This window comes from Brassica napus, chromosome C7 (assembly GCF_020379485.1).
Source record: "Brassica napus cultivar Da-Ae chromosome C7, Da-Ae, whole genome shotgun sequence".
NCBI classification, from domain to species: Eukaryota; Viridiplantae; Streptophyta; class Magnoliopsida; order Brassicales; family Brassicaceae; genus Brassica; species Brassica napus.
The window spans coordinates 21,091,522-21,113,231 of NC_063450.1; the positions used below are offsets into that span (position 1 = coordinate 21,091,522).

Below are 21,710 nucleotides of genomic sequence, written 5' to 3' on the forward strand. Positions count from 1 at the left end.
TTGTCTAATTTAAAAAATATACAAGATGTTTTTCTGCGCCATACGCATATATAATAACTTCAAATAATAGTTAATTTTATTCAACTTTTAAAAATATAAGTAATCATTTGTAATTGAGATTCTGTTCAGTTTATGACATTTTTAGTCTACACTGCATTTAGTTTAAATAAATAAACTTCATTTTGTTTTCCTGAAATAATAATTGTATCATCTTTTTTATTGTTGTACTATAAGAAGAAAATGATGACATAAATTATTTAAAATGTGATATATATATATATATATATATATATATATATATATATATATATATATATATATATATATCACATTTTAAATAATTTATGTCATCATTTTCTTCTTATAGTGATTAATCTATATTATTATTTGAAAAGTGAATTTTCTTGATTGTCATTTTCCATAATTTTAGGATAAGTAATTAGTTTAATTAATTAGTATTATTATTTAAAATTTTATTACATGTATGTATCATGATATTTAAGATAATTAATAAGCATTAACCTATGTCTACCAATATATAAACTATTATTTAAGAAGAGATTTTGCCAATTTGCCATGATTTTAGGTTTAGTTAATAGTTTTCATACATATTCTATTTATATATTTTAATAACAAACAGTTTCGGAAACATGATAATTACAATATTTCAGCCATAAAAATATTTGATATTATCTTACATATTATTATATAATAAAAAAATTCTATTTGATTTTAGGTGAGTCAATGATTTTAATAAATAAGTTTTAGTAATAATTATACATTAGATAATAAACATTTAAAAAAAAAAACAATAATTTGTTATAATAATGTATATGTAATGATAATCATCATCGACACAGCTTTTCTTATAACATTTGGTGAAAGGATTATATCTATAACTTTGGTATCAAAATGGTTATATATTTTTATATTTTGTTAATATAAGCTCATCGATAGCATATACAGTTTATTATTTTAATTTATTAGTGATTAAGTTTAAAAAAATATGTTTTCTAACAATTGTAAATTTTGCTAATATGTGTTAACACAAAAGCTCATGTTTATGTTTATGTTCTACTGATACCAAAGAAATACTGGATTACATGTCGTATGAGAAATATACAAAAAAAACAAACTTGCAAAGAAAAAAGTTGAATATTTTAAACATAAGATTTCCTAAACATCTTCAAAACATTGGTGAATTATTTATTCACTGTAAATAAAAAAAATTAAAAATAAGATAAGTCCTATATATTTTTGTTGTTATTTGGAAATAATATTTTTTTATAAAAGTTAAAATTAAGATAATAACATTTTATAATTAAGTATTAATTAAAAAAAAATGTATAAAGATATATTTTTTGTAATATGTGAATGTTTTAATAATTTTAACTCAATAATAAGCATATATATTTTGATGAAAAACTTTGTCATATATAAATAATTTGATGTTTGATTCAAACTTTTGCGAGAACATTTGAATCAATAATATATAAACTAATAAATATTCTTGAGATGATAATGTCTGCATGTGCGGACAAAATGCCTAGTTGGCCATAATGTATATGTAATGATTTCCATTAATTGTTTCACCAAAATATACATTGCATTTCAAAAAAATCAGTTTCAACCAATGAACTTATAACTTCAATAAAACTTATGTGCTTGTTTCTCTTAGTAAAGAAAATACAAGACCTAGAGCATACAAGAATTGTACTTGGCTACTATTTATTTTCATACTAATGTGGTTGAAATTGACTAGATTTACCTTTCGGAACTGTAGTTAGCAATTATTTTGCTCAAACGTTATCTTTTAAAAGTAAATGATCAACCGAACTAACACAACAACACTAAAAAGTTACAAGATTGAAGCTACGAAAAGCTTGACCTAAATCATCCCAGCACATAACGTTTTCTTGCGTCCCAAACAATCTGATTAGTCCTCTTTGGTATGTCTCTTAACTCTGTTTCCTCTTAAGCCCCATCGCCCTTTTTCCTCCTAATCCTAATATTATCTTGTAGTGACTGTATGAGCTGATCCACGTTATCTGTTAATGATCTACTACGTTCTTTCTTTTGAGCCTCTCTCTTCTCCCTCTCCATCTCTGCCTGCTCTTGAAGATTCTCTGGTATCTTGTTTGAAGGAAAAGAACATGGCCAGGTCTTATTCAATTTTGTTAACCTTTCTCCTTGTAATCACAGTAAAGAAGAGTCTTGTTTCTACCTCCAATCTCTGTTCCGTTTGAATCCCTCCATCTGATTGAACCGTGGCTTTGATCTGTAGAAAAATCGGAACAAAAAAAACACATGAGAATTCGATATTTCAAGAAATGCAAATGAGAGAAACTTCTGATGATTCAATCCACGACCTGATCAATTCTCAAATTTTCATCCACCCTTTCCCTCTGTTTCTGTTCCTCCAGATCATAAGCTTGCCTCTCCTGTGAATAGAGTACAAGAACAGAGCAAGGTACTGTCTCTCTCAGTGTTCGTTCCTCCTCACTCACTCTCCTTTGCCCGCAGTCAATTTTCCCACTCTGAACATTCTCTTGAGCTCGTCTCCTCTGCAACCAACTGTTTTGTCCCGCCCCTACTTCATCACTTACATCTTGGATCACGCTTGGATAATCCGGAATAGTTCTCGCCTGAGAATTAACATATAAGTAACTCAAGACAGTAAACATATAAAGATCACACACTTAGTTTAGTACCCTCTTCTCTGCCCTAGAGGTTGACTCTGTTTCGTGTCTCCTCTCATCAGATCTCCTACCCCAAGTTGTAGCCTGATTACCAAAATCAAAAGGAAAACGTTATAAATGAAATGGGGAAGAGATTTACAGTCTTTCACATTTGGCTGAGAAGAATAATATATATAGTAAACGCGACCTGACGCATAGGCTCTATACCATCCCCTCTCATTGAATTAGTATATTGAATACTTGAGCCGGGCTTACAACCTCCTTTCTGAAAGTACTGCAATGAAGAAAAGGAAGTTGCTTTCTCAAGTAAAAGTTACAAAACTAGACTAAGAAGTTGTGTTACTTTTACTAATAATCATAATTAATCAGTTTTGAGAACTGTACCTTACAAATCTGCCGGCTAACCCTCTGTGGAAGCACCTATTTAAGATGTTTCAAAGCCATCATCATGAGGAAAACTGAAACATATACTCAGCCAAAGTGTACACAACTGTTTTTCTTTCTCACCGGTGCAAGATGAGTAGGAGAATGATTGAATCGACACCTACGTCCATAGCTACACTGTCCTGTCTGTAGATATTGTTCACAATCTCTTGGACCTGGAAGCTGTATCAAAGACAATAAACCATGAGGAAGTTCTGCAACTTGGACTCAGTGAAAAAAAAAAAAAAAAAACTCTTTTCTTTGTGTTCTCACTCACCGGTGGATGATTGAACCAGCATCTACTTCCATAGCTACACTGCCCAGTGTGTAGATACTGTTCACAATTTGTTGCACCTAGACGAACTTTATACGCACTCGGTTGCACCGTATCATCTCCCATCTGATTTCTCTGTGGAAGGTGGTATTTCAGCGACAATAAACCATAAGGAAATCTTGAAACTTAGACTCTTTATTTGTGTTCACACTCACCGGTGGATGATTGTATCTGCAACTTCGTCCAAAGAAACAACCACCATTTAGGTAATCCTGACAATCGCCTGCACCTGTACGAACTGGATACTCACTCGACTGACCCAATTCGTGTCGCATCTGAGTTGCATTATCCTGAGAAAAACCGTATATATCGACTCTGTTTTAGCATAATGATAAGCCGCAGTAAAGAACAGAGCAGTGAGTTCTTGGTCAGTTTCTTTACCCTTTTCTCTGCCGAGGATCTTGGATCACTTTTGTGTCTCCAATCAGCTCTATCATCAGCTTCGCTCGTCCTCAAATCCTTATCTTGCCCCTGAGAATCGAAATCAAAACGAAGCCCTTAAACCAAAACATAACCCTTCGGAAGAAGTAGTACATAGTTCGATTCTGTTTGACTTCTTTCAACAAATCTTTCTCTTGATTACTATATTGTAAGGAGTACCAAGACAGCCAAATAAGTAATCTCAGTAAAGAAGAGAGTAGATTCTCGTTCAGTTTCTTTGTCTTACCTCTCTTTCTTCCATGGATGTCGACTCTCTTCTCGGATCAGTTTCTTTAGCCTCTTCGATTTCCATCTCTGAGTTCTCTCTGTCGCTCATTGCGTTTGTGTTATCTCTTTTCTCAGTGCCTCTTCTTTGCTCTCTTCTCTCTGGAAATCAAATCAAAGAATGGGTTTTGGTTCTTTAAATTCAAAACTCTAAAGTTCGTTATTTGACAAGTTTGTTTCGGTAACAGTATTTTTAATACATCCCAAGATACATACTATTCTTTCTTTTTTTTTTTTTTTGTAGCGGGAAAATGTTTCTTGTTGTTTGTGTTGTTTGTGATGGATGGTGTTTCTTCAACAGCCATTCTGTTAAATGTTGTAAGGGAAATAAAATTAAATATTGAGTTTTAAATAATTCCATTTTCTCAATTGTGTCACGTATGGTATTAGTTTCTTAATTTCATTTTCTTAGTTCCTCAATTAAAATCTTGGCTTTAATCGAGGGTTTTGATACTGTCTGTTTAAGCAACACATACATATACATATACCAGCTGGGGAAATGTTTCGGGTAGTTTTAGTGAAATCTTTCGGTTCTTCTGTTCTGGTTATAACTTAATAGGAAACAAAAATATAACGTAAGAAACTTTATTTCTTTATGAAAATGACGAAAGTCATGTACATTTGATTAGAACCCATTTCACCAGTTTGAAAGTGAGAGAACACTTCAATCCCAAAATATGCATCTTTTTACAGTAAAAGACAGAATCAGAAGCAACTAAAGGTCATATATTCTCTCATATGACTTACCTTTTGACTCTTCTTTTTCTTTGAGAGAAGTAAAACGTAAAACTCATACAGTATAGCGAGGTTTAGCAGTGCGATCAAGAGTCTTTGCATCCTCCTGAAAAAAAAAGAAAAGAAATTGGACAAGTCACAATAGCACAAAACCAATGCAGTTTTAAGAGAACAGTACAAAGATGTTGAAGAAACATTTACATGAAATATGAATCCGATTGTTTCAGTGTAACCAAGAAGTTCCTTCCACTGCTTCCCAATGCTTATCTGCAGCAAACAACAACAAGATATCATCATCCCGAAAATGAAGCCACTGTGTGTGTTTTCTATGAAACAATCGTCCCATACGAGTTTTGGGTTAAGCGCTTAGAAAGCTCAGAATATCCACTATTCACATGATGTGTTTCCTCCAAAAAAAAAAAGAAGCCTTTTACATAAATCATATACATATATAAACATCAATGCTTTACCTGAGCCTTCTCATCTGCAGCGTTCTTTGTCCATATAGAGATCTTATCCCCTCTCGTTCTGAAATTCAGAACTGCTCCGCAAATGTCATCTCCTTGCTCAAATTGCTCACCAACTAACGCAAGTAACTATAACCAAGTAGCAGAGAAAAAAATACAATCACAAGTATCATGGCCTAAGGATAACTACACTGAAAGTTAAAGTACCTACCGTGTTAAGCCAATTGGATTCCAGTGTAGCCTTAGGGAACATCATAGTCCACTTTCCTCCATCAGCACAAACAGGATCTTCCCACTTGGGTTCAATTCTATCTTTGAAGCAGTAGAGATCCGCCCCATGAACCCACTTGGATGGAGGATGCATGTTATTGTAAAGACTGCATCAAGTAGTTAACACACGCATCTCTTTAAACCTAGCTTAAGATACAAGTAACCTAAAACGCACACACAAATCAAACTAGCTTCTTATATGGATACAATCACGAGCAGCTGACTCAATATCTCTGATGGAAACCTACAGATACAACAATATGGATTCTCCAGTGCAAAACATAAGCAAATCCAAGAAGGCTACTCTATTAATTGAGCTTTTAGATCAATGCATCCCTATGCTAATTAAGTTAGATGTATTCAGCGTAAAATCTCACCTCCAGAACTCCTCGATAGTAGCGAAAGTGTACAAGGATCTCAAAGAGCTTCCCCATGTGGCTTGATTCGATTTCGAGGAAGGATTATCGAACCAGAAGGTCCACGAGTTCCGGAAGGAGTGCGAAGGTTGGACTGCGGTGTTCGATTTCGATTTCGATTTCTTTCCGCCGCACATGATCTTTTTCTCCTTCGACGGACCTTCATCGCCGCCGCCGCAGATAGCCTTAATCGCCGGGACATGCTTCTCGATACGGATAAGGTTCGGGGTGTTAGGATCGAGATTCTCCTCCTCCGCCATAATCGCTGGTAGTGAAGAGCTCTCAACCGCCATAATCGCTCGAGTCAGTTACTTTTCCGTTCGCTCCGTCGGCTCCGTCTTCAGTTGTAAACGGCGATGGAGAGAGAGAGAGAGAGAGAGAGAGAGATTTTCGTAATAAAAGCCCATTTGTAGCCAATTAAAGGCCCATACACAACCGAAGCAAAATGCGCGGGGATAATTTTTATTTAATCATTTATTTTAATTGGGAATAAAGAGCGAGAAAAACAAAGAGAGACAGACCTTGGACTCTCGCGTAACGGCAACAAGTCTCTTTCTCAACTCTTGTATCGATATCTGTGCTCTATTCATCTCTCCCTCTCTCTCTCTCTTTCTTTAAAGCAGCTCACTTTACTTAAAATTTCCAGTAGATCTCACTCTTTTAGGGTTTAAGAGCATTGGAACTCTCCGGCCATGGATTCACTTTTCTCAAGCAGCTCCTATAGATTCGTTGGAAATGGTAATTGTGGTTTCTGATCTTTATTTGTTGCGTTTTCTGGTTCCCTGCTTCAATATAGGCGGTGAACTTGTCGAGTGTTAGAGGTTTTAGCTTCATATTGAGTCCAATTATTTGGATTTTAGAATGTAAACGAAGGTGGGTTTTCTTTCCCTTTTGTTTTTAGTAGGTGTTGTTGATTGGGAAACTATTGTTATTGATACGAATAGTGAAATAAGCCCAATTAGCTGTTGTAATGTGTGTCAAAGGAAGAAGTAATGTTAAATCTAAGGTTGCTATTAAGATTAATTGAAAGCTTTAATCTTGAGGAATTTTAAAGGCCTGATGACTGTTTGAGGGTAGCAGAAAGTCCCTTTGTGTCACTGTTCCTTTCAGCTGATGCATAAAGTGTGTTGTAAACTTGTTTTGCTTTTGCTCATTAAACATTTTCTTCGTTCCCCGCTGATGTTACTTAGGTCATATCAAACAAGAGAGATTTTGCAGAGAGCTGATCCAAGGATATTCACCTGGTTAGAAGCGCGGTGAGTTTTGATTATGCCGCCAAGGTTGGGGGGATTGGAATGAAGCCATTGGTCCGTGCTTTTAGGGATAGATGTATACAAAAACATTGATGTCTATCTTCTCTTTCGTTTGGAAAATTATCTGGATTCTTGTACTTTAATCATTTCTGTTTCCAATTCAAAGTCTTCTTTCATATATATATTTTTGAATCATACGCATCAAATCTGCACTACAAAGAATTAACTTTGCATTCATAACAAATTCTGATAGTGTAAAAGAAGTATTGACACTGAGAGAGAGATCCTAAAACGTCCACATCACATATCAAGTTGAAAAGCAATACAGATGATCTTCTCGCCTAGTCATGGCAGGAATGCACTTGTGCTGTCTCTAGGTGCATCAAGATCTTGTGAGACTTTTTGTGAATGAGCCTTCTTCCCTTGACCAATGCAAGACGTTGTGAGACTAGATGGGAATCCCTTTTTTCTTGATTCAGCCTTCTTATCACTGACGGAATCGGAGAAACTCCTGAGTTCGTTAAGCCGCTTCATCTTCTCCTTCTTCTGCTTCTTCTTTTGGAAGGTCAGGAAGAACGCAGACACTACTCTGGTGGCTTTCTTCCCAGATGATGAAGAAGAAGGCTTGTGAAGTTTCAAATGCCGGTAATGGCGTTTGGGACGGCTACTGGTGAGTCGGATCAGGAGTTTCCTGCAACGCTGCATAATCTTCTGGTTGAATGTAAGTAATGATGATGTGGCTATCATCTCGTGCTACTGCTATGGGTTAACCGAAAGCAAGTTCTGAGAGAAGAATAGGGTGTTTGTTGCTCTGTGCCTCAGGTGGGTTCTCTTTTGTAGCCACGGACTTTGGATGTTTTTTTGGCAGGTGGGTTTCACGTTTTTGTGACTTTGACTTTAAGTTTGTGGTAAGCCATGATTATGCTCTTCACAAAGTCTTTATGTTGTCTCTTGTCCCTAGTGACAAAGTCTTGCTTAATAGCGTTCAGATAATTTTATAATTCTTAATTGTATATCAATCCAAAGACTAAAAGCATTGTTATAAGCTAGTCATGTGATGCACTAGTTCTCCAAACTATAAATTATATTTTAAAAAAGTTCACAAAAAGCATATTCTGATATTGCTTTTACAAACTCAAAGTTTGTTATATATTTTAAGTTCAACTAGATCTTGACCCGCGCTACAAAGCGCGGGTATATTGTTTGTTTTGTTTTTTCGGTATATTTTTTATATATAGCTTAAAATGAATATCATCTCGTTCCTGGTTGAACAAAAAAAAAAGAATATCACCCGTTTCACATTCATAAAATCAGTTAAATGTAAAAAGTAGTTAAATGAAATAGGTATGTGTTTTGCTCGTAGGAAGCAACAAACATATCAATATACAATTTAGTTATCAAAATTATTTAGTATATGAACTTTAAGATTTTTAAAATAATTTCAATGGGTTATTCGAACCAGAACTAAAATTTAAAAATATCTGAATGAGGCTAAAATATTAAACTCCGAAAACCCAAAATCCGAATTAGATCCTAACCAAATCGGAATGAGTACTCGAACGACCATCCCTAATTTCTGTATAAGATATTGTATAGGTTTAGACACATTTATCCAGAACCAAAAAACTAAAACCAAATGTAAACCTAATTCATAAATAATCAAGTGAATCATATATCTCTCCAACCAAAAAATTGAATTGAACGGAACCAAACCGCTAACCAAATAGGTATCCAAAATTTAAAAATGGAATTATATACCCACAAATATTAATTATACTTAATTTTTAAATAGTTAAATATACTAAAAATACTATTTATTAACAAAATTACCCGAATATTTTTATCCATAAATTTAAAATTATCTAAAATTATTTGATATTTTTATTCAAACCGTCCGATATTTAAAGCTGGTATAATTATTTATTTATTTGTAAACATAGTTATTGATACTATGAATATAAATGCTATTAATTGTTATTGATAATGTATAAACAGAATGGTATCAGGCATGCGAAAATCAAAGCATCTAATAGATGAATTGGTTGCTGTCAATGATTGTAGTCGAATACTTTTTCCACTCAAAGTAATGCATCCCGAAATGATAGGAAGTAAACGGAAGAGGAAATTATTTTTTTTCATTTTTTTTTCATCGGAGGTTATAAAATACCAAGAGAAGAAGAGGTTATAATATATATATACATGTCATGGCAGTTAAATTTTAAATTTTTACGAAAGTGGATTATAAATAATTGGACCAAACAAATATCAATTGGTCATACAGGAGTTTTAATAGAATAGATTTGTAAATCATTTATTTACGTAATAATAGTAGATCATTTTCAAACCATAGGTTCTGAAATGGTAACCAGCTAAAGTAATAGTATTATATTGTGCTGGTGATTTATGTTTATAGTGAACAACTAAGAACTTGTAGTTATTTATTAATTATTACCAAACAAATCCATATTTGATACCATATTTTAGCTTTGGTTTCTCTCCGTATGTGAATGAATAATTATTTTTTTTCAAAAATAAAAGAATAAATATGGAAATGCTATTACGGTTGAATTGACAAATTAAAGACTTAAATTTAGGCATGTTTGAAATTAAAGAAAAAAAGAGAGTAAATCAGTAAATTAAAAAAAAAAAAAAGGAAGTTGATCCCTTTCTTTCTCTCTCCTTTACCTGATTCCTGTATGGGAGATTCTGATTTTATTCAGCGTAGAGACAAAGAGGAAGTCACTCCACACACCGACTCACACTGGAGCGAACCTAAACATTCATTCAAAATCGTCCATCTTTTCGATCGATCATGCCGCCAGGTGCGAAGAAGAGAAAGGCGTTGAAGAAGAAGCAGCAGCAGCAGCAGGAATCGACTGTAACAAGTACGAACACTAAGGGATCCACCAATGGTACATTTCTTCATCTCCCGCTCGATTTTTGATCTCAGGATTTGGTCGATAGATTCATCTTTGAATGGTTTAAGGTATCGGATTAATCATTTCATGGTTGCTGCGATCTGTTTGATTACTGCTCGATCATTTGTGCCTTTTTGTTTTAATAGTTCTCTGATCATCTGGTTTTGAGCTAAGAATTGGTGAATGAATGCTTCGTTCATTGAACTTGAGCTACACTTTGCTGGACTGATGAAGAAGAACAACAGATTTAGCATTTTTGTTTACTCAGTCGTATTTGTTTGATCTTTGTGAAGAGAAAGGACAAGATGATAGGGGAAGTGATGATAGCAGTTTGAGTTCCCCTGCTTCTCAAGGAAATGGAGAATTTGGTGAGGTAAAAGATCCATCTGGTTTGGCGAAGGACACTGCTAAAGAGATATCAGATCATGTTACTCAGGGTCTAGGACCAAACAATGGTATTGCTATTGCTGTTGAAAGAGGAAAGGATGGCAAGAAAAACACCGTGGACTTAGCTTCTCAGGATTCTTGTGGCTATTCGATTAAGGAAATCACTCCTGTTGCCGAACCTGTGGTTTCTGAAAAGACTGAGCATGCTGAGACCTCAACACACTCAAATTTGGTCAACAAGAAGTCTGATGAAAAGAAAGAGTATCCATCTCCGGAGAAAGATAATGGTAAGGTGGCTACTCTTCCTGGGTCTGCTGCTGGAACAAGCAGAAAAGTAGAGAGTATGAGAAAATCTGAAGTTCCAGCGTCCTCTGAGGACAAGGTTGCATCTCTTTTCTTCTTACTGCATCATTTTACATATAAATTCCTCTCCTTTCAGTTGGCTGAATCTCCTGTGACGTATGCAGCGTCTCTTATTGACTGGTCCACCAGCCGTCCGAACTTCCTGGTTAAGTTGCTGCGGTTTGTTTGATGCAGTGACAGGATCTGACAGATAAACACAGGTTAGTCTTGGTTTCTGATTCTTGCTACATGTCCTTTACTTGGTCGACGCTTCTAACTACTATGATCTTCCATGACGCATTATGTGGATGATGTCCCTTGGATTCATCAATATTTCACTGAAACTACTTCACTTAATCTTCTGACCATCTAGATGGTCTTGTAACTTGTAAGAGGGTTCGTAGAGTTAGAATCTTGGATTGTGAATGGCTCTTAAGTAGATTGTTTAACTTAGAGTTTCAATCAGTTGCTGAAATTGTTTAGAAGTAAATATCAAATACCAAACTATGTAAAAACACAACTCATGCCAAGTAAGTTAATAGCGAGAAATTTCGGTCGGGTTACAACCAGATTATAGTCTCCCAGATAATCTGAAGTTTATGGCAATGCATAATTGCGTCCTTGTCTTTCACATCGTTCTCTACTCTAAAACTTTGATTGTGTTTGTATAATAAAATACCTTCTCCTAAGTCTACTTGCTCCTTTTCTTGTTTAAAGGTCTTGATATATATTAGCTACTTCCATGTTCTTTGTTTTTGGTTGTCACACAATCTTGTTAAAAATGGCATCTAACATAAAATAGATTCTCTCCACTCTCCCTCAGGGATCAAACCCTTTTTCTGTTCTTGTGTGAATCATTAACTACATTTTCTATTATGTTAAACCGTCTCATTGACATGTTTTCTCTGCATTATGCTACGGAAGAGCAGGAGTTAGATAAAGGTGGGACGCTCATGACAGCCAAAGCTCAAAGACAACCGAAAAAACATGATTCACGGTCCGTACACTCTTCTCTGTACATTGTCTTTGATAGATAATAATGTGGGCGGCTTTTAGCAACCTACCAACAAGACCAACATCCTTAACAGGGTACATTTGTTCATTAAATGGAATTTTAGATTCATGACTAAATCTAGCTCTATGTTTTGTTATCAATTACCAAAATTATCTTTGACTTCTCTATATAGCTCATTAGATATGTGTCTTTCAAGCCTCAAAGTTTGATTTTATTCCATGAACACAAAATGACACGCACCCAAAACAAGATCTGACCCTTTTGTACAGAAAGAATGCATGAATTTAACTTAAGCTTTTTGTTCAACTTCCTATGAAAATAACATCACACACACGCACAAATACTCAGCACATAATGAAATAAAAAGTTGAAAGAAACCCGAAAGCCCATGATTCCTTAAGTAGGTCTCCTCACGCCGTGAACAGCAGCGATGTAAAGAAGCTGTGTGACTGAGAGTATGATCAAGAACGCCTCCATGGTTCTCTACAAAGAAAAGGAGAGGAACATGGAGCCAACAATTATGGGTTTTCCTAAACTGAATATTTAATAAGATTTACGATTAGAGAAAATTCTTCACCAGTTTTGCATTTCGCACGTGAAGCTCGATTTCTTTCCAGGCGAATCTGTTGATGAAATAACTATTAGTCATACAATCAATATCTCAAAACATGATGTGCTTGCTTGTGAAACAAGAGATAGGTTAATATAGTTTATATTTACCCCATGGCTAGGACTGTGAGAGTCCATGCAATAGTTGCAGCTGAGGCTGCAGACGGTAAGCTTCTCACGGTCCAAGAACGAATGTGGCTAAGGCCTGAGATTGTGGAAGCCGCACCAACTACTCCAGCAAGCAACGCGAATGTCACAAAGAATCCTGTGGCTGCGTTTCCCATCGGAAAATAAATTGGGGAGAAATGTGCTGGCAGCTTGAGATCAGGGCCTTGTTTTTAAAAGAACCCGAAATGTTATACGTTAAAGAACAACAAAGCAAACTATACATGCGAAAAGCAAACAAACTCGAAGAAACCAGAACCGATAACAAAGCAATCATAATTGGAGATGAGTTAAAAAATTTGATCGTGTTCTTACCAATTTCGAAACCGTGGTCGATTGCTCGGTTCATGGCCCATCCTCCAATCCCTAAAACAATCACATACATGCAGAAGTTCAGCACCAGAAGTAGAGAAGCAACAGGTTTCATTTGCTCACCCGCCATTTCACCTTTTATTTATTTTTTTAAAACTACAAAAACAGGAGAAGAGGAAAAAAAAAGAAGAACAGAGGAAAATTAAGTTTCTTCTTATGTTTGGAACAAGATATGTGAAGCTACTTTATAAACTAACATGCATTGTTCTTTTCTTGTTAAGGCTGCCGGTAATAAAATAATGGTTTATTAGAGAGTTGTAATGTTGATAGCTTGAAGTTCAAGGCAAAATTATAAAACCCAATATTCTTGCCTTTGTTCTTTGTACATGTAGAAAGTATTGTCCAAATTTTCAAGAGTCTTTATAAAGATGTTCTTACAGAAGACAAAAGGTAGATTCTTTGGCAGTTTAATGTCTCCTTATTATTTGCATCCTATCCAATTGAGACATGGTACTTATTCTTAAACAATTCTCAATGATTTGAAGACCTTACAGAACCTTTGCGTTGGTACGTTAATGTAATAGTCTCCAAATGATCCAATTGTCTCCAAATGCATCTTAGGATTTTTGTTTTTGTTTTTTTTTTCTCATAACCAGTTTAATTTTCAAACAGAGAGGAGTAGTAATTTTTGGTTGTAGCATATAAAACCTGCAAACCAAAAACAATACTTTGCAGGGTTCTGCATCAGTTAACTCCGCCTTTCACCTATATATACGGCTAAAAATTAGTACCAGACATCGTCTTTACTCTTGTGTCACCCTTCTCTCAACCATCATCACCATCATCATTGAGCTCAGCGTCAAGGAGATCCACACTCTTAGCTTCCACCGTTGAGACCAATTCCACCAACAGAGTTAATGAACATAGTGTCCTTTGAAGACTCTGGGAAGAATCCAAAATGCTTTCCAAGAGGAACACCAGATGGTGCAGACCCAACGTTGAGATGATGATGCGGAGATGGAACAGACCGGTGTACAGGAGCTGAGGAGTACGGAATGCCACTGGACGATGTTGACCAAACAAAAGAGTTTGAAGGTTCAGAGCGTGAGTTAGGACTTCCCCAGAGAAACTCTGATCCTGATAACGTCTCAATGCCACCACCATTTGAGATCAAAGGACCAGAAGGTGAAAGATTCCCAGCGTACTTGTGATCCATCTGTGTCTCTTGGAGCAAACCAGTGTGGATATGATTATGGCGACCGAATCCAGAGAGAAACCCCCAAGGTCCAAAGAAACTTCACAGGTCAGATATAACTTTGATACATTAGAGACTTCACAGGTCAGATATATAAGCTATTCAAGCTGGACCTAGATACATTAGAGACTTCACAGGTCAGATATAACTTTGAAAATCAAGATATGAAAGTGGACAACACATAATAAATCTCTTGAAAAATTAACATAGTATATGAAATCAAAAGCAAAACAAAGAAACAATTAAACATAAGATATCGCCAAACCACGTCAGATAATCTTGAAGTATATGCCATAATGAAAGTACTACAGATTATCCGCGCATCCATACAGTTATTGGTTTTTACATATTTATACATTAATATTTGTTTTCATAATTATTTTAGATGAGTTGTAATATAGCTAATTATATTTAAAAGACCTAGACCCGAGTAGTGTAATATGGTTATTTTTGATATAAATGCCCGAACCTGTTTCAGATAAATTTGTTATTTTGATATTTTTAGGTTCCTATACATCAGAACCAAATTCATCCAGACCCAGAAGTATTCAACTCAAAACCCACACATAAATTTATAATATTTAAGAGAGACCTAATTTTTTTTTCTTTAAACTATACTCGAAATGAACAACTCATACATAAATGGATAGCCAATGTTCATGTCTAACTGATTTTAAATAATAAAAATTATTTTTTCTATGTGTTTGGCTAAATTAAGTGAAATATAAAGATTGTTTTATTTAGTAAAATAATTATATAAAGTGAAAAATTAAGTGACAATAAATGTAATTTTTTCTTTATTTTGATTTAAGTTATTATTTTATTCACAAAACATGTCTTTGAATTATGTTGTTGGCTACGTAATTTTCCACCGATTGAAACTAAAAAAAATAAAATAATAATCATATGCAAAACCTAGTTATTTTACTGCATTATTATTATTATGGTAATATAATTAATAATGTGATATATTGTTAAGGTAATATAACTAATGAAATTGTTTTTTTTTGCAGCAAACGACTATTCTATTACTCAAACTTGAGGTGGTCTGGGTAGCCAGACCGGAATAGAATAACCAATAAAACATAAAGATCTATGAAAAGAACGTGCAGTCATAGCTAACGAATCTGCAATCTCATTCTGCGTCCTTGGAAAGTAGCTGATCTTGAAGTCCGAAAAACACAACCGGAGAGTTTCAATGATTTCCAGCTCAGTTGAGAAGTTGGGCCAAGCTTGTGGCTGTTCTATCATTGCAATCAGATCCTTGCAGTCTGTCTCAAACCTCTGACAGGTCGAGTGTTGTATCATACCCTCCATTGCCCATTGTAGCGCTTCCAATTCCGAGTGTAAAGTTGTCTCCCGCCTCCTTAAATTCCTTGACCCCATGAGTTGAATCTTCCCCAAGGTATCCTTTCAAACCCATCCCATCCCACTAAATTGAGCTGTGGAGGTCCATGAACCATCCACCATACAAATATTACCCAAGCTTAAGGCTTGTGTTTCTTCAGCAATATGTACCTGTGGCGGAACCGGTGCAGTGTCTCTTGCATTGTACCAAGCTTGGCACTCGCTCTCTGCATACCTGATTAGTTCCAATGGGTCTCTGTCTATGCCTCTAAACAACTTATCGTTCCTAGCTTTCCAGATGTACTAAATTATCCAAGGATAGGGATCTCTATCATCTTATGGCTCCACAATACAACTCTTACTCCAAAAAAGATAGTCCATATTAGCATAAATACTTGGTACATGGAAGATTTGAGAACTCGACGGTGTTGATGATAATTCTCATGCTTGTAAGGCCGGTGGACACTCAAAGATAGCATTAGTAACAGTTTCTTATGGCGCTCCACATCTTTGGCAATAATTATCACAACGCATATTACGGCGTACCAGATTCCCTGTTACTGCTACCTGTCCTGAAATTAATTGCCATATAAAATGACAGATCTTTTGTGGCGCATTCACCTTCCAAGCGAAGGTTTGAAGTTTGGTTATGCTGGGTTGTAGAACTTCTATATCCTCCTCATCTCTCATCAAATTTGTAACAACCTAATATCCTGACATAACAGTATATTGTCCGTTTTTTGTGTAACTCCAACAAAATGTATCACGTCGATGGGTAGGGCTTATGGCCAAACTCTGAATCATCGAAATATCCTCTTGAGCTATATATTGTTCCAGTAGTCGAGCATCTCACTCCTTTGAATCAGGATTGATAAGACTGCTAACGGTCATCTTTGGGTTTACTGCTGGGCCCGGGCGCGAGCCGGCCTTGCTGGCGTCGAAGGGATCCAAAGATCCTCCCACACATTAATTTCATACCCTGAATGCATTTTGCTTCTGATGCCCAGCAGTAATAGCTTCCTCGTGGCCATAATACTCGTCCATACATACGATGGGGTATCTACTGTGCCAATTCACAACGGCGAACTCAGATGGTAATATTTTCCCCGAAGAACTCTAGCAACTAGTGAATCCGGAAATTGAACAAGACGCCAAAGCTGTTTAGCTAGAAGAGCTAGATTAAATTCATGGATCAGGCGGAAGCCAATTCCTCCCTCCTCTCGAGGTGCACACATTTTTTCCCATTTTACCCAATATATTCCTCTTTTTGGTGGATTCGAGCTCCACCAGAATTGTGCAATGACACTTGTTAGGTTCTCACATATTTCCAATGGAAGCAGGAAGCTGGACATGACATAGGTTGGAAGAGCTAACAAGATAGATTTAATTAAAACCTCCTTTCCTCCCTTAGACAGCCATCTACCAGTCCAGCCATTCTCTCTGTGTAAGAGCTTCTCCTTTAAGAAAGCAAATAGTTTACACTTTGATCCACTGATGTCCTATGGGATTCCTAAGTAGGAGCCCATTTCACCTTCGTTTTGTATACCCAGAGTATTTTTGATCTACTGTCTATCATTCGCTGGAATCCTTTTACCAAAGAGTAATGAGGATTTGTCAAAATTAATACATTGACCTGATGCTTTCCCATATTTCCTGACTACTTTCATAACTTCTTCACATTCACGGGGCTCCGCCTTACAGAAGAAAATGCTATCATCAGCAAAGAGAAGGTGTGATACCGAGAGGCTAGCACGTGCGACTCGCATCCCCGTTATCTTCTCTTGATTCTCTGCTTGATTAAGAAAGGCTAACGAGCGCTTCCGTGCATAGAATAAATATGAAAGGAGACAAAGGATCTCCTTGCCGTAAACCTCTCCTAGAGACAATGTTTCCCCTTGGTTCTCCATTCATGAGGACTTTATACTTGACTGAGGTGATGCATCGCATAATCCATTCAATCCATATTTCTGAAAAACCCATCTTTCTCATGACTGCCTCAATGAATGACCACTCCATTCTATCGTATGATTTGCTCATATCAGTTTTTATGGCCATTCGTTTAACCCGTCCTCCCGGTTTAGTTCTCAAAGCGTGAAACATCTCCTGAGCTATCATGATATTATCTGTAATCTGTCTACCAGCAACAAAAGCTGACGGGGTCTCATATATCCATATGGAAAGACAATTAATGTAATTATACTAAAAAAATTAATAAAATGACACTATACTTCTTTTTTATATTGCTATCCATGTTTCCAAATAATTTTCATTTATACTGCTATCCATTTTTCCAAACAATTCCATAAGGTACTTCAATTTAAATAATATAGATGAATATTCCTTTCTAATTCCCATTTGGTATATAAAATTGTGGTAAATATATATGGAGTAACAATGTATGAATATTTAGAACGGAATATTCAGTCTCATATGGAGTAAAATGAGTTTGTTAACTTGACAAATGTCCTAAATTTGAAATTCAAACAAATTTGAAAGAAGTGTAAGAACACACACTCTGCTAACTTGACAAATCATTTGTAAGTTTTGGATTACACAAATGTCTTATTCCATGCACAAACCATTTAAAGAGATAAAGAGAATTAAGCGGTCCAAAAAATGTTTTTTAACTATATAAGAATTCAAAAGACTTTCACCGAGTTATCAACCATAAAGTATGATATAAGATCCCAAAAATATACGACAAGCTTTAGATATTTTTCAAACAAATTATTAGATAGAATTACTTAGTGAGTCGTTAGTTAAGATAAACCTTTCCGGAGAGAAAGCGCCCACCTCCATCGGACCCACCTCCATGCCTAGCATAATAGTTATGAACAAACTCCTTAGCGTAGTCAATTAATATCACAAATCCTAGATCTGGCATGTCCAATAGTGCCCAGAAAGAATTCCAATCACTTTCCTAGTGATATCGACAATTGCTCCACCATAGCTTCCCTGTCACACATGGAAAAAACCAAGACAATTATTGATATCACTGGTAAATTGATTGGAATTCCTTTATGGACACTATTGGACATGCCATGTCTAGAATTTGTGATACCAATTGACTACGTAAGCAAAGAAATCCGTTCATGACTATTATGCTGTCTATTTGAGGTATGACATAACAAATAGAGAATTAAATACTTTTGATGTCACAGGCAGATAATAATCTATTAGAGATGCTCATCTTATGTGTGGACTAACATTTCTGCTGCAAGGAAGTTGTTATTGCTGGGAATCAGACAGAAGATACACTCAGGTTATGAAGTAAAGGTGTGGGAGGATCCGTGGATCCCAACGATCCCAGCGAGGCCGGCTGTCCCTGTGGCACCAGTAATGCATCCTAACATGAGAGTAAGCGATCTCATTGATCAGATAGGGAAGGATTGGGATGTTGGATTATTGGAGAATTATGTAAATCCCGAGGACATACCGCTTATAAGGAGTTTGGCCATCAGTTCATCTCACCGGCGCGATACTTTTTGCTGGAGCTACACAAGGAATGGCCAATACTCGGTTAAATCTGGATATTGGGTGGCCCAGAATTTATTGAAGACGGCGGAAGCACAGGAGATATTGGAACCGAGTATTACTAAGCTTCAAGCTTTTGCTTGGAAGTTAAAAGCGCCTACGAAAATATGTCATCTTATTTGGCAGTTATTGACTGGGCATGTTGCAGTAACAAGGAATTTAGCAAGACGTAATATGCGATGTGATAACTACTGCCCAAGAAGCGGAGATTTGGATGAATCAGTCACACATGCTATCTTTGAATGCCCGCCAGCGCTACAAGCTTGGACCTTATCGACAACCCCAACAAGCCATGAGGTATTTCCACTACCAAGTGTCTACGCCAATATGGACTACCTATTCTGGAGAAAAAACTCTATTATTGAGCCGGAACAAGACAGAGATCCTTTTTCCTGGATAATTTGGTATATCTGGAAAGCTAGGAATGATAAACTATTCAAGGGGATAGATAGAGATCCTTTGGAGTTAGTCCGCTATGCAGAGAGTGAATGTCAGGCCTGGTTTGCTGCGAACGATGTGGCACAACCTATGGTACAAGAGACTAATATAGAGAACCCTCAAGTCATAAGCTTGGGTAATATTTGCTTGCTGGATGGATCTTGGACAACATCTGCCAACTTCAGTGGACTTGGATGGGTTTGGATGGACAATACGGGAAATACTCAGCTCATGGGGATGAAGAATCTTCCTCGACGTGAATCAGCCTTGCATTCGGAAGTAGAAGCGCTACGGTGGGCAATGGAGAATATGCTACAGCACTCAACATGCCAGCGCTTTGGGACGGATTGTAAGGAGCTGATCGCAATGTTAGATGATCCTCATGCGTGGCCTAGCTTTGCGACGGAATTGGAGAGGATAGAGACGCTACGGATATGCTTCCCGGAGTTTAGCATCACTCATGTTCCACGAGCGAGAAACCAATTTTCAGACTTTTTAGCTAAGAATGCTAGATCCTTCCATAGGGAGTTACTTTTCATTGGTTGTTCTATTCCGGTCTGGTTACCCAGACCACCTCAAGCTTGAGTAATAGAATGGCCGTTCGATGAAAAAAAAAAAAAAATCTATTAGAGATGTGACCGACAGAAATAAGAGAATTAGACAGTTATCTATTAGAGACGTGACAGAAAAAATAGAGAATTAAACAATTATCTATTAAAGAATTATTAAACAGAGAATCAAATTTCTGGTTATCTTAGTTATGGTACAATCAGTCTGAAAGTAATGTCTATGTGGTTGGCCTTTTACATATGATTTCCAGTAGTACTCAGCTTCCTCAGAGGTTCTGTCAATATAACTGCAAAGCAAGAAAATAGTTAATTTATTTAAGAATAATAATCCAGCAAATTATAAAAATTATATTTACCTTATTACACCTAAAGATACTGATCGGTGTAGAAATTATGGAGATCCGAAGGTTAAGGCAAAATCACCTTGCCCAACATTGCTACATATTCCAAATCCAAGTTGTGGAAAATTTGGTTTAGCTCCATCTTCAACTTTCAGCGCTTAACAACAGTTAGATCCAAACTAAAACAATATTTTGTCACCAATCATCTAAAGACTCGACCATTTTTAAAGGTAATTTCAACCTACAAAAGTCAAAGACAAAATGAGATATGAAAATCAATATTCAATCACATTCACACAATATTAAGAAAACATAACATACGCACATGGATATTTATTACCCCATAAGCTTTTTGTTGTAAGAGAGACATAGCTAGTGTGTTTATCATTATTCAAAACAACATGAGCACATGTTAGTATTGTGCTCATGTTGTCTATAGAAAACTCACTTCCATGTGATTGGTTGTTGCCATAAACACTTGTCAACAAAAAAATAAGATCCCTGCTTCACTGCTGAATGGCCGGAGACTCAGAGAAACCCTTCAAAACCAACATGCATGTCATACTAACGAAGACAAACATCAGATCTCTAAATATAGATAAATATTAACAAAATGAGGAATAATGAATGTACAGATAACGCACAGAGATGTTTGATGGCAACTGAAGCACCAGAGAGCAAAAAAAGGTGAAATCATCTCTTCCTAAAGCTTTGGAGACATAGAGCAAAAAGAAAACCAACAATCTGATAAAACTTAAAACCCTAATGTAGAGACGGTTTTGGGCCTAAGTTTGTATTTGGGCATACATCTTCAATTCGGGCCTGGAACTTATTTATAAATTAATTAAGTTCCCATATCTAAACTAATTGTCTATAATCACATTAGTGTTTGACGTCCCAGCATATTCATTTGGGGTTAGTCATGCCACATGAAAATTGATGTTGTAGTTGTTTTCTGAAAGTACTACTAGGTTAACTATTTTAAAGTCTGTTTAATGATTTGTACATCAATCACATGTACAAAATCTACTAGTGAAAGTGCTAGTAGACCCACCGGGTATTTTTTTTATAAATGGTATAAGGAATAAAAAAGTTTGCATGAGAAATCTCTCTTATTACAAAGAAAAACGATCAACCAACTAGGCATGATTGATTTACTACCCCCTCAACAACTGA

The 21,710-nt window shown here is 36.0% G+C and overlaps 4 protein-coding genes across 6 annotated transcripts; 1 reads left to right on the top strand and 3 right to left on the bottom strand.

The window, feature by feature from the left end:
• Positions 1–1,714: 1,714 nt before the first annotated feature.
• Positions 1,715–6,435, bottom strand: LOC106376804 (eukaryotic translation initiation factor 4E-3). Of its 2 annotated transcripts, XM_022707329.2 has the most exons (15): positions 5,575–5,670; positions 5,367–5,492; positions 5,098–5,163; positions 4,909–5,002; positions 4,124–4,263; positions 3,838–3,927; positions 3,612–3,746; positions 3,400–3,531; positions 3,207–3,305; positions 3,084–3,119; positions 2,887–2,973; positions 2,712–2,783; positions 2,370–2,645; positions 2,225–2,278; positions 1,715–2,133 (listed from the first exon to the last, which is right to left on the bottom strand). In XM_022707329.2, exons 5-15 carry the CDS (start codon positions 4,211–4,213, stop codon positions 1,975–1,977), a joined length of 1,230 nt encoding a protein of 409 aa, XP_022563050.1. In that variant the 5' UTR covers positions 4,214–4,263; positions 4,909–5,002; positions 5,098–5,163; positions 5,367–5,492; positions 5,575–5,670; the 3' UTR covers positions 1,715–1,974. The 2 variants fall into 2 exon arrangements, with proteins under 2 accessions (XP_022563050.1, XP_013672385.1); XM_013816931.3 differs by lacking the exons at positions 1,715–2,133; positions 2,225–2,278; positions 2,370–2,645; ... (6 more) ...; positions 3,838–3,927; positions 4,124–4,263 and adding an exon at positions 6,011–6,435 and having other exon boundaries at positions 4,733–5,002; positions 5,575–5,740.
• Positions 6,436–7,239: 804 nt separating this feature from the next.
• Positions 7,240–8,458, bottom strand: BNAC07G09830D. Its single transcript, XM_013815030.3, has one exon. The coding sequence runs from the start codon at positions 8,047–8,049 to the stop codon at positions 7,648–7,650; it is 402 nt and encodes a 133-aa protein (XP_013670484.1). The 5' UTR covers positions 8,050–8,458; the 3' UTR covers positions 7,240–7,647.
• A 1,468-nt stretch (positions 8,459–9,926) lies between these two features.
• On the top strand, positions 9,927–12,126 carry BNAC07G09840D. 2 transcript variants are annotated; one of them, XM_013816926.3, is made up of 4 exons: positions 9,927–10,214; positions 10,514–10,989; positions 11,075–11,170; positions 11,874–12,126. In XM_013816926.3, the coding sequence occupies exons 1-3, from the start codon at positions 10,115–10,117 to the stop codon at positions 11,162–11,164; spliced, it is 666 nt and encodes a 221-aa protein (XP_013672380.1). In that variant the 5' UTR covers positions 9,927–10,114; the 3' UTR covers positions 11,165–11,170; positions 11,874–12,126. The 2 variants fall into 2 exon arrangements, with proteins under 2 accessions (XP_013672380.1, XP_013672381.1); XM_013816927.3 differs by having other exon boundaries at positions 11,879–12,126.
• A 21-nt stretch (positions 12,127–12,147) lies between these two features.
• On the bottom strand, positions 12,148–13,301 carry BNAC07G09850D (membrane protein PM19L). Its single transcript, XM_013816928.3, has 4 exons — positions 13,054–13,301; positions 12,685–12,904; positions 12,542–12,587; positions 12,148–12,447 (listed from the first exon to the last, which is right to left on the bottom strand). The coding sequence occupies exons 1-4, from the start codon at positions 13,178–13,180 to the stop codon at positions 12,361–12,363; spliced, it is 480 nt and encodes a 159-aa protein (XP_013672382.1). The 5' UTR covers positions 13,181–13,301; the 3' UTR covers positions 12,148–12,360.
• Positions 13,302–21,710: the final 8,409 nt, after the last annotated feature.

Excerpts from the sequence above, each read along its gene's own strand:
- LOC106376804 (XM_022707329.2), bottom strand. The coding sequence starts at position 4,213 with ATGAGCGACAGAGAGAACTCAGAGATGGAAATCGAAGAGGCTAAAGAA. Across the intron at positions 3,928-4,123 it reads CATCCATGGAAGAAAGAGAG|GGGCAAGATAAGGATTTGAG; the intron begins GTAAGACAAAGA and ends TTCGATTCTCAG. Across the intron at positions 2,279-2,369 it reads AAAATTTGAGAATTGATCAG|ATCAAAGCCACGGTTCAATC; the intron begins GTCGTGGATTGA and ends ATTTTTCTACAG.
- BNAC07G09830D (XM_013815030.3), bottom strand. The coding sequence starts at position 8,049 with ATGATAGCCACATCATCATTACTTACATTCAACCAGAAGATTATGCAG.
- BNAC07G09840D (XM_013816926.3), top strand. The coding sequence starts at position 10,115 with ATGCCGCCAGGTGCGAAGAAGAGAAAGGCGTTGAAGAAGAAGCAGCAG. Across the intron at positions 10,215-10,513 it reads CACTAAGGGATCCACCAATG|AGAAAGGACAAGATGATAGG; the intron begins GTACATTTCTTC and ends ATCTTTGTGAAG. Across the intron at positions 10,990-11,074 it reads CAGCGTCCTCTGAGGACAAG|CGTCTCTTATTGACTGGTCC; the intron begins GTTGCATCTCTT and ends TGACGTATGCAG.
- BNAC07G09850D (XM_013816928.3), bottom strand. The coding sequence starts at position 13,180 with ATGGCGGGTGAGCAAATGAAACCTGTTGCTTCTCTACTTCTGGTGCTG. Across the intron at positions 12,905-13,053 it reads CGACCACGGTTTCGAAATTG|GCCCTGATCTCAAGCTGCCA; the intron begins GTAAGAACACGA and ends TTTAAAAACAAG. Across the intron at positions 12,588-12,684 it reads CTCACAGTCCTAGCCATGGG|ATTCGCCTGGAAAGAAATCG; the intron begins GTAAATATAAAC and ends TTTCATCAACAG.